Source organism: Cyanistes caeruleus, chromosome 14 (genome assembly GCF_971803275.1).
Source record: "Cyanistes caeruleus chromosome 14, bCyaCae1.hap1.1, whole genome shotgun sequence".
NCBI classification, from domain to species: Eukaryota; Metazoa; Chordata; class Aves; order Passeriformes; family Paridae; genus Cyanistes; species Cyanistes caeruleus.
The window spans coordinates 17,996,530-18,008,546 of record NC_141714.1 but is presented as its reverse complement, the minus strand read 5'-3'; the positions used below and the strand labels follow the sequence as shown (position 1 = coordinate 18,008,546).

The following is a 12,017-nucleotide window of genomic DNA, read 5'->3' as shown; positions in this document are numbered from 1 at the left end:
GAATTTCAAATTATGGAATTCAAAATATTTCTTGGCTTTCCCAACAAATGCCAATTCACAAAAAAGTCAGATATCTAAGTGCCAGAGTACTTTTTTTTTTATGTTAGATGGGAAAGAGGATGAGGAACAAAATAAAAGTTACTCGTTTGTTTGTACCTTTAAATATGCTGCAACAAATTATCTTCAAAAACCCCTAATGGAAATGAGGATGAAAATTATATGGCTGGGGTTAAGATGAAGAGGGAAATGTATTCTCCCAGTGAAAAAGCCATATAATATCCCAGAGTGAAAAGCACAGAGGATTATCCTGACTCAAAGAAAAAGAAAAGAAAAAAAAAAAAAACCCAGAAAACGTCAATTTGCTTGAAAAAGCAGAGAAAAAAAATACAATTATTCGACTTTGGAACATCAGCAACAACCAAAGCAAGAATACATCACATTAATAGAGCCAGCAATTACAGCACAATGAGAGAAAAATGTATTTCAATACTGAGAGCTGATGACTCAGAACTCATTTCTTTTAGCAATGTTTCTTTTTGTTTCTTCAGAATTGTCTGAAATAATCTTTGCTCCATGTCCCAGCTTCAAAAGCTCTACAGGACTTGTGTTCAGACCAATTAAGTTTCTGGGTTAGAAAATATAAATTATTTTGCAATACACCTTTTTTCAGGAATAAAAATAACTGTACTAATGTGGTCAAGTGCCATGAACCGTAGCTGACACTTGATTTAAATATATATTTTTGATAGTTCCTTCTTCTGAAATGGAAGGAAAGTATTCTATACAGTGTATTTGGGGAAAAACTAGCTAGGATCTTTAAATCTTTATTAGTAAAATAAAGATTTTACTTTTAGTTTTCTCATATTTGGATTTTTAATTACTAAAATATTCAATATTAGAAAGGTAAAATTATAATCAAGAACACATTATTATTATTATTGTAAAAGCTACCTTAATATTTTAATTGTGTATTTTATGACAAAGAAAACCAGGAAAAACCGAAACTACTTCTCCTGTTTTCAAAACATATCCTAAAAACTGGAAATCTTCAAATCTTCATCCCCCCAGATGGGATGAAAAGCGAGTTTTGGGAAAGTGAGCTGGACAAAAGAAAAATCTTTTGCAGCTAACATTCACCTTTAATTTTTCTTTTCTTTACTCAACATTTTGAGAATAGCAGAATTTTTTGACAACCTAAGAACATGTGAAAAAAGACAGCTGTTCCTTAATAAATTGGAGTTTTTAATGATCAGAGTAATATTAGGATCTGCTGGAAATCTAATTCAAGGTTTCTCGTGACAGCCATCCAAAATACAAGTAAGCCATGCATTGATAAATCCATTACAATAAGTAAAGGAAGCAGAAATAAATAATCCTTGAAAAGTTATTCTGCAACAAGAATTACAGTGGATCCAAAGAACTTTTACAGTACATGCAGTGACCATTGACTGACATTCTGCAGAACTTGTGATGATTGTTTTTAATTTGCTCAAAAAAATAATGGTCTTTAAAATACTTCATGCCTGGATGGTGACAGCTTTTAACTACATGGTGAAGTCTTTTAAATAAAAAAACTTCCTAAAAAAAGTTAAAATGCTTTTGGATACAAGCTGACCATATCAAGCAGATGCACTAACATAATTTATAAATAAATGTCCAAAATTCAGACACCTGTGTAAGGTCATTCTTTAAAGATAAAATAAGAGCCAAAGAGAGGCATCTCTATTCATAGATAAAGACATTGAATATGTAAAAATAATGTCTCAACGCCATGGCAATGCTGTTATGGCATTTGAAAAAGGCTCCTACCTCTTTCTCCTGAGGTGTACAAAAACATAACACCTTTAAAATAAAGTAGATTTTGAGACAGTAGGAAAAATTAAGAGTGGAGCATAATCTGTCCTGAGTGCACTTTTATTACCTTTTGTAACTTCACATGGCACTGCATGTTTGCAGCTCCAATATCATGCAAAACAAAGTATAACTTGATTTGGAAGGGGCATTTTAGTGCTTTTACTGGGGTTATCCATCCAGAGATGATAGATCACGTAATTGGCGATTTCTTATAAATGACACAATTGTTTTCTCGATGGCTGCTGGGAAAATGTTCCTTTCTCTGTGCTGACTGTGTGAACAAATCCTGAGCCTTGTGTGCTCAGAAAGCATCCCCACATCTGTGCTAAAACTGATCTGTGCAGACACCAGCAAACGATGATGTTCAGCTGAGACAGATGCAGTGGAGCTCAGCGTTTGACAGATTCGTGCCTTGCAGCTCCAGTCCATCATCCTCTCCACTCAGAAACATGCTAAGTTATATATTATTGCTCCATGACAGCTCGTGTGAAAATCAGAGCCTGGAATGCAGAAAGAGACACCAACTTATCCCTCACCCTAACTCACAGAACTTGCTGTGCCTGCAGCGAGACTTTGTCCTGCAGTCCTCAGTCGATGCCCAAAGGGCCGTCAGGGAAACGGGAGCTGGCAGTTTTACAGTGCCATAAACCACCCTAAAGGAGCCTTGCATCAACCAACAACAGGCAATTACCTTGACTCACTAGCACCAGGCAGGAGCAGACTTTTATCTCCTCGCAGACACCAAGTCACAGCTGTGGAGGAATGCAAATAACTGTTTTTTTTTTCCTTTTTCAAGCTCAGAGCAGGCGACTTTTTCACAATAATGTTCACAGATGACCACTTGTCTGTCCAGATCTCTCTAGACAAATTGCTACTGAGCAGGAGTTTTATTCTAGTGCAAAATCTTCTCTAAAGGATTGTATACTTTGGTATTTTGGATTGCAAGAAAAATGAGCAGATGGGGCAGAGGATTTGGAAGAAGGAGGATTTTCAGCTACAGCATAAAATAATGAAAATAAACTAATTTTGCAAAGGTGACTTTGCCTTTGCAAAGGTTAAGAACTTCAGATGGTAATTAAGCATGTCTTGAGGGCAAAAGCACAGAGGGGGAACCATCCATGTCAAAAAAAACCTGAAGATGTGTTGACTTTAACCAAAACTCTGAACTTCTATCGGCAAATGAAAAAGGGAAAGATGTTTTGGGTCGGACCTATTCCTCCACTGTGGATTTAGGACAAAAGTACTCAGCACCACTCAAAAGACAGCCTGTCTGTCCTACAAAATGCATCTCTTTTAAAGGGCAGCTAAAAATTACCTTAGAAAGACAACATGTCCAGCACTCTCTATTTATTAAATTACAAGCACTAGAGAGTGACCTTAGAGATTGACTGGAGCTCAACTCCAAAGCAAAAAAAACTTCCTAAATCTATTTTTGAGCTCCCTAAATCCATTAACTTCCCTCTCTGTGCTGGCACACAAAATGGGAAAGAAGACCCAGTAGTACCCCAGAAATGTCTGCAGTTTAATCCATCTGAGACATCCCAGCGAGGGTGAAACCAGCCTGGTCTGGAGGACACCACGGAGTGTCCTGGTGGGAAGAGCCCTCTGGAAATCAGCTGCTCCAACCCCAGCCCTCAGCTAAAGCTCCTCATCACATCCAGGTGGGGACTGAATTCCTCCAGAGTATTGTGAAATAAAAACAAACCGTCCCCCTCGCCAAGCAGAAACTCAAAATTTTAGTCTGAGCTCCAGGACAGTGAGAAGGAAAAGAAACCCATAATAATTAAAAAAAAAAAAAACAACAGCCCTCAAATGTTGGTTTTTTTTAACATGCATCTTATTTTCACCTTGTCTGCAAGCACTGTCAGATCCAGGATCTGGTTTTACAGTTTCTCAGTTTTAGGCACCTAAGTGCTGTTGTTACCTGTAACATCCGTGTGAGTGTAATTTCATTTTTGTAGCAATTAGTCTTGAAATCTCGCTGAACAACTAGTGTTCCCTCAATGAGAAGAGAGAAATGCTGAAAAGATCTATGAGGAAGTCAAGAAATCTCATATCTGAATGGTGCATTTTCCTGAGTAAATAAAGTCTCTAAAACCAAAATTCTTGGAATCTTGAACAGCCATCTTCCTATCAGCCATATTTCCCTTACTAGAAAGGGTTGCCAATAACAGACAAACAAAATCAGAAAGTGGAAGAATATTTCGTTATTACAGGGTTACAATAAACTCACAAATAATTTCTGATTTGTAGAAAAATTAGGAAAAATAAAGTTGGAATTAGTTAATTGAATGAGCATCTAACTACAATATTCAGTAAGACCTGACAGTACTAATAAATATCTGTTTACAAGCAGAATAAAAGCTCTGTGTTGGCAGTTTTTTCCACAGAATGCAGATGTTGGTAACAACCCCAGGCTTCCTGTGACCTACTGAAAGGGCCAATAAACCACTTCACTGTCCTCTCACGCTGCTGAAGAATCATCCACATTAGTTTAATTCACATTAATTCCAGTGTGACAAGCCATGGGACATGGTTTGAGAGGAAAGGGGAGGGTGGCTGCTCTGGGAGGAATGACAGCACAAACAAGGACAGGAATGGGAGCCCCCAGCAGCTGGTGTTGGGAGGGTGGATTGATCTGGTGAGCACCTGTGATCAGAAAATCAAACTCTGTGTCACTGTGCACTGAGTTTGCAGGGACATTAAACCTCCTATCTCGTTTTTTCTCTGTGTGCTGAACCCCACAGGTGCAGCATTAAAACACAAACAGAACAGAAAAAGGTTGTTGGACTCCTCCACTGCTCCAGCTTTTGACCTTCACATTTGTATCCCTGCTTACAACAGGATCATCAACAAGGATTTCATTAATATGACTTTCTGATACACATAAAACTACAAATCTAATCTGTCTGTAATTCCAACTACCTTCCTATATTTACTTCTACATAAAACATCTCCCACTCTTGATCTTGAGAGCGATATCAGTTACTAAACCCAAGACTGCTGTGAGGCTCAGAAATAACTGGTTGCAAACATGAAATATGATGCTTGAAGGATGATGAACTGTGATTTCCATCTTCCATGGGTCGTGGAATTGACAAACTGTATCAGAAAGAAGGGGGTATCTTCTATTGAAAGGCATCACAAAGATGATCTAGAGCAGCGAGATGAAACTCTCCTCATCAGAGGCACGACTGACGTGTGGTGAGACTGAGCAGGAATCTGTTCTGTCAGATTACAGAGGTATGAACTGACAGCTACAAAGAGATTATTACATTAATCTAGGAATGCACCAGCTGCTTCTGATGGGTAAATACAGCAAAATTACTGCAACAGGTAAGAGTAATGGAACTATAAAGGTGAAACCTATCTAATTTCCCCCAAACTGCAAAGGATTAAAGGAAAAAAATATTAGCACACAGGATCAACTCAGAAAGAGCTCTGTTCCTGTTGCACCTCTGCCACTTCTAGTGCACATGGTACACCTAGCTGACAAGAAATGCTAAGCAACCAATTAAAAAAAAAATATTTAAAGCATTCACTTGTGCGAATCCTTTCCTATTCAAAACCTGTTGTGAACCAGCTCACCTTTTTCACATTTAAGAGAACAAAGAAATGCTTCACACTCAAATCTCTGCAGTCAAAGCAGAGGCCTGTGACACCTATAAATATTAAGTGTATTAATCAGGTTATATTAAATATCAGCTTGCCTTGAGCTGAAATGTGTGCTGGAACAGTGTAATCACCAGCAGCAAGCAGGTATTTATGGCACCGTGGTGGCACTGCCTGACACAATGCACATTTTATGTCAGTCTGTAAACAATGGGCCTGCCCTGAAGAGGTGAACAAAGCCCTGTGGCTGGGCTGGCCCTGGGTTAAACCAGAACATTAGTATTTGTAGATTCATCCCCAGTCAGAAGTCACTGTTTATTAAGGTTTCAATGCACAATTTGCTCTTGCATCCAACTGTTTTCACATACTACTTCTATTTATGAATGCCCAGCTCTTTTTTCCCTATCATTTCCCATTTATACTTGAAGTAGTTATCTCAGCTGAGACAAAAATGGTTGGGTTTCCATCTGGCCATTTATTTCTTGTCTTAGCTGCACCTACCAGCTCCCACCATCAGTGTTGTGCCATCCTCTTCCCCAATCCAGCTATTCCTCATTCTAAGTGAATTTTCTTCTATTGTTAAATAATATCTAAGTTCTCCCTCCTCCCCTCGTTGACAGAAAACACAGTTTATCAAGTGAAACCTTCATGTCACTCCCTCTATGGTCACCTTGGGGCATCTCAGCAGAGAAACACAATATTTTATAATGCCACACACAGCAGCTTTGGGGAGCAGCAAGAAGCTCTGCGTGACTGTCTCCTCTTTTCTATTAACACTAAAACTGATGCCTTTTTAGAGTTCATCTATTTCAAACAGGGTTGTGAAAGTCAGAGACCCAGAAAGTTTTGAGGATGCAGTACCATGAATCACTTACATATAAAGAAGTTATTTTCTATTCAGGTACACCTTGATAAAATGCAGGCAGGCAAAAAATACCGGAGTGTTAATCAGTGTGGTAATTAAAGCACTGTCTTGTTTTAAATAAATCAAATCCTGCTTTACAAAGCTTCCACTGAATCCAAAATACAAGACTATAATTCTTGACAAAGTTTTGTTTTCTACTGTTTTAAGGGGTTTTGACAAGAGGCATTAAAAAATTAAAAAAAAAAAAATAGAGCATGAAAATATGTCATTTAGTTTAAAGGCTTTATAATTTCTCATCAGGTTTGCAAAACAAAATAAATTCACAAACTATATTTGGCCTTTTCCACACCCTTTGAGAGGGGCAGTAAGGTAAGTGTAACAAACTGAGAAAAAATTGTAACACGTGGCTGTGACCTTCCCAAGGAGCTGCAGAGTGGCTGAAAATGTGTTAAACACCCACAACGCAGTGAGAAATTCTCTCTTTTTAGAATTCCTTATGGACAAAGTCTCCATCTACCTATATTCAGGCAAAATAGCCCTGGCTTCACACAGATGTGGAAATAAGCAAATCTTGGCTAAATTTGTTTCAAAAGTGAATTACAGCTGAAAAGTTTTCTCTCCAGGTCACAATTTGCCAGGTTTTGATTGCTTTTTGTCCAAAATACAGAACATTTCACGCTGTTGCTGCACATCCACTAAAGCATCATCTTTTCTGATTTCCACATCTTCCACTATCCCAGGGTGATCCAAGTCCCCTCCAAACTGTCCTTGGGCACTTCCAGCGATCCAGAGCCCTCCCCACCCTCACAGGGAGGGATTTATTCCCAGTATCCAATTTAAACCTGTCAGAACAAAGCCCTTTTCCCTTGTCCTGTCATTCCAGGTTCATCCAGAGTCCCTCCTGCAGCCCCTTCAGGTACTGGAAGGTCTCAACAAGGTCACTCTGGAGCCTTCTTCAGGTTTAAGAATCTCAATTATTTCAGCCTTTCCTCATAGGAAAGGTGCTTAATGCCTTGAATTATCTTCCTGGTCCTCCCCTGCTGTAGGAAATACAGGCTGCATTTTCTGCCTGATCACCAGAATCCTTGATTTCTACTGTTTTAGGGGTTTTTTAATCAATTTTGTGATTACTTTTGATATAAACATTCTGAAATTTACCTGTAGAGTAACATCTGGAAATACTATTCCAAATGGTGCCTGGCTGTCAGAAACTTATTTTTTCCAAAGTTTTTTATCATTTCCAAAGTATGTGAAATTGCTCATTTAAAGGGAGCAGATCCATAATTCAAAAAAACTCCTGACCAACAGGCATTCAAGGGAAAAACACAATTAATGCTTTCAGATCTGCCTAAAGGGCTGTTATTTCACAAATAATTTTGTTTGAAGCACATGCAGCACAAGATTTCAAAACTTCCAGTCCAAACCAGCATGTGTTGAACCACCTTTATTGCCATTATGTGGCAAAAGCAGTTTTTCAGAGCCACCTGATAATCATTTAACAGGTCCTTCTTCATTCTTTCTCCCCCTAACTACAAATTAAACAATTTAAATTAACTAATTTGATATGTGAAAGTTCTTTGCACATGTCTTGGTGACAAACCTCTCAGGCAGACCCTCTCATGTTGCCCTGCAGCTGCAGGCTGGATTTCAGCTCCCACTGGTGTGACACAAACCTGCTCCCACTCTGCTCACCCGCTCCATTCTGCCCCTGAATGCACAGGCAGAAATAAGCTCAGCAAGCAGGACTGCTATTGTGGTGATCTGAACTGTTGCTCATCAGGCACAGGGACTCCTGATTTTGCCATTTCCTACAGTTTTCCTACAATAACAGCACTTTTCTCTCGGATAACTCACATTTCTCTGCTCAGACCAGGTATTATTTTGCCCCATTTTGTGTGTAACCCTGGCTTTTTCATTATCTCCTACTCCTACTGTTATTTATTTAATATGCTGTTATTCAGTCCCCAAAATCTCATTTAATATGCCACACAAAGAACACTCTGTCCCACTGGATGCTTCTGCTTAGCTAGCTAAAAAAAACCCCAAAACCCACACATGTAGGTATACCTGCTCTCCTGTAACCTAGGAAAAGTTTTAAAGAGATTACTACAACATCTTCAGACTTTATATTAAGTTCTTAGAAAGTTTTAACTTCCTTGGCTGCACTGAGAGCAGACAGATATATGAGAGCAGACAGATATGTGTGGCATCTTTTTTTTTTTTTTTTTTTAATACATTTTTTTTTTGCTAGCTAGCCAGAAATGCCCAGTGGGATGCAGTTTCCCAAAAGAGATTTTTAAGTCTTTGTCACTCCTTAGCACCCACACTGCCACAATTACTTCAGCTTCCAAGCAATTTAAAAGAGCTAAAAGGAGGCAGAGTTTTATTTTTATTAAATTGTTAGTAAGTACTGATATCAATGAATATCAGCTATCCAGATAGACAGCAATATATTGGATAATATAATCTATATTCTTCTGGCAGTAAGGAGGGTCAGACTGATTGCTGAGCAGCCAAAACAAAAATAGCTCCCTATGAGAAATCAAAGGAAGTGAGGGTAATTTCAGCTTCCCCCAACAGTTTCAGGGCAAGTTTCTTTCCTGGTCGTAATTTTGTTTCAGTAAAAGCAAACAAAAGCGATCATTTATTTAGCAGTCACACTCTTGTTTATGTAAACATCACATTTATGTTATTCTTCTGTTCCCCTGTTACTCGCTAGGAAGCATAAGAGAAGCAAGAATATGAAATATCTGCTCTTACAAGGTCCCTGGCACTGCTCTCCTTGCATTCTTGCACATCTTGGAGCTGCTCCTGCCCAGCCATTACAGAGCTGCTCTGACAAAAGGACTCCTTCCCTCTGGAACAGCTCATTCATGCACAGGTGAGCATCACATCACCTTCTGGGACAAGTTCTACTGCTCAAGTCCAACAGTGGTGCAAGAGAGAAATGAAAAAAATGCCTCCATAAAAACAGGAGATATAAACCCACCACAAAACACTTCTGCACTCGGCACTGTCGTGTCAGTGGCAATAAGGACTTTACTAATTACATTTGTAATGGTCCAGGAAGACTGGCAGCCAAAGCACACAAACACTTTGGATGCTGGTGCAGAGCTGGTGGAGACGTGGATGTTTCATCCCACTGTCACACAGTCACACATGAACACATGCAGCTCCCCACAGAGTGAGGCTGAGATGCGCCGGGATGCACTCGGGGCTGCAGATTCACATCCCGACACGGACCCGCACTGTACCACAGCTGCAGCTCACCCTCTTGGCTTTCTGCTTGCAACACACAGCTTTGGGGTTCTGATGGGCTGGTGAGGACTGGCAACACTTGTGGGAGGACAATAACACAGACAGCAACAGAGAAGGATGAAAGAAACCCACCTTGAGGAGTTCATAATGCTGGATGCCGTTGACGCCGATGTCAGGGTCGATGGCAGACGGGACGGAGTAGCGGGAATTAATGGCTGTGTTCTCAGGGATAGAGATGTTAATAACTGTCGAGGGGAAAAGGGGGGCGTTGTCATTTATATCCTCGATTAGGAATCTGATCTTGACCAGTCTGAACACCTCGTCTGGCAGAACAGCCACCTCCACCTCGTAGAAGCAGCGGTTCTCGCTGAGGATGCCGGCGCACAGCTTCTCGCGGTCGATGCGGTTGGCAGCCGTGAAGATCTCCCCGGTGTTCTCCTCCACCCTCACCAGGGGCACATCCCCAGTCTTGTACACCAGCTTGAACTGCAGCGGGGAGGACAGGGGCACGTCGGGGTCCAGCGTTAGGTTGAGATCCTTGAGCAGGTTGCCAATGAGCACATTTTCAGGCAGTTCTTCCCGCACGGTGTAATTCTTCTCCTGTGCGCCAGATTGGAACACGATGCAGGCCAACAAGACTGCCAAGAGGTAGGTTCCAGACAGCAAGTCCATCTCCAGAATGACTAATGAGTATTCGTGTAGAACACCAGGAGTAGCTGGGGAAAGGGAAAGGAAAATCCTTTAAAAGTCACAGAATGTTGTGTTCCTAAAGCAACAGAGAGCTAAAAGGAGCTCCTTTCCTACAACATGTTTGAAAGCCCCATTAGTAAAGTCACACTGGACTCAATCCTTCCTAAATACATATAGAATTCCTTGCAAAACTTTTTACTTGAAGCCCTTAACTAAATACTGAGGTAAGAATTTTAGGGCTGGATCATATTGAATGAAGAAATAAGTACAGGAATCCCCCATTACCATCGTGAGATTTTCCTTTGCTCCTGAGGAAAATCTCTTCCTTTGATCTCTCTCCCACATTGTCCTCATTTATTTTTTTTGTTTCCTAAGAAAAAAGTAGGCAAGAAGTTTGCAAGCAACCATCTGCTGAGAACCAGATCTTTTTATACCTCTTGCTTAAATATGGGGATAGAAGAACACTTGTCTTAATTCTCCCCCCAAGTTTTTCACTGACAAAATTATGTAATGTTTGTTAACAACAACAAAGAAATCTGGATATTTTTAATTCAGGAACTTAAACTGGCAAGAAAATGTTATTATGTAAATGGAGTCTGGTGAACTTCAGCCAACAATGTGTGGAAATCTGTCTAGTGAACTGTTAAGAAATTTCATATAATTTTAAATTTTGTGATGCCTCTTCATAGCACTCTGGAACACCAATACCTTTAAAGGGAGATACAAACTTGTTCTGCACAGAGGAAAAACTTTCCAAGCTGGTTTCCAAATAACCATATATTCCAAATAACAATATATTCCCTCCTTGAGGTTGCTAACAACCTCAAGAAAGGTGGAAGTGGAATAGGAGGATTTACAGGTACACACAGATATCTGTGTAGCTGCATAGAGCCTTCAGCCAAGAGTTTTTAAGAACTAAATCACTCTCTTGAACTCCATATATTGAATATTTCCCTAATCTTTACATAATTCTGCCAGTCCAGAATTTAGGATCTGCTAGGATAGCATTTCTCTCAGGTAAACGTTCAAGAGTTCCATGTAAAGTGATTTTTCTTGTAAATGAAATCTTAGCTCCCATCGGGTTAGCATCTGTTTCAAATATACCTGTGCTAACACAGCTCCCTTCTCTTCACTGTGCAGGTAAAAGTGTAATTTTGTTTCCTGTCTCTCCTCATTTTATTCTCCCTGTCACAGCATAGATTGATTTACTTCTGCAGATCAAGCTGCAGTGGTTGAAGAAATTACTGATGCCAGTAATTGCCCGTTAGTTACTGCCTTTCAGCAGTGCCACTTGCAGGGTAATTTACAGTAAACCCTCTGATTTTGCAGTGAAACAGGTTAGGAACAATTAATACTGCTATTCCATTTAAACGCTGAACTGCTTTGGCTTGGAAGCAAGTGACAGACAAAGAACATTCCAGCTCCATCTGCAAGGTGGATCCCCATGTCAGCACCATTTCACTGGACAGCATCTTCTGGCTTCGTGATTATACAAAAGGAGAAAATGATACAATTTCCATGATTGTACATGAAATGAAAATGCTGCAAGCCCCCACTTATGGAAAAAAGGCTTTGCTTCCTGAGTAATTCCACGGTTCTGGAGGAGATTGCTGAGAAGGGGATGGCATTTCAGGAATTTCCTGATTTATCCCTGGGCTTCAGGGCTTCACAACACCCAAAGCAGCAACAGTGCAGGACCAACAGCTTTCTATAAACCATTATCATATCATATTCTAAA

The 12,017-nt window shown here is 39.9% G+C and overlaps 1 protein-coding gene across 5 annotated transcripts in view; it reads right to left on the bottom strand.

Annotated features, from left to right (window-relative positions):
* The window catches only part of PCDH11X (protocadherin 11 X-linked), a 426,119-nt gene that overhangs the window by 373,121 nt on the left and 40,981 nt on the right, over nucleotides 1–12,017 (bottom strand). For all 5 annotated transcript variants that reach the window (XM_023925911.2, XM_086850088.1, XM_023925912.2 and 2 more), the window contains exon 2: nucleotides 9,722–10,305. In XM_023925911.2, coding sequence (XP_023781679.1) covers nucleotides 9,722–10,261 — 540 coding nt within the window. In that variant the 5' untranslated portion in view covers nucleotides 10,262–10,305. The remainder of the gene's footprint in view (nucleotides 1–9,721; nucleotides 10,306–12,017) is intronic.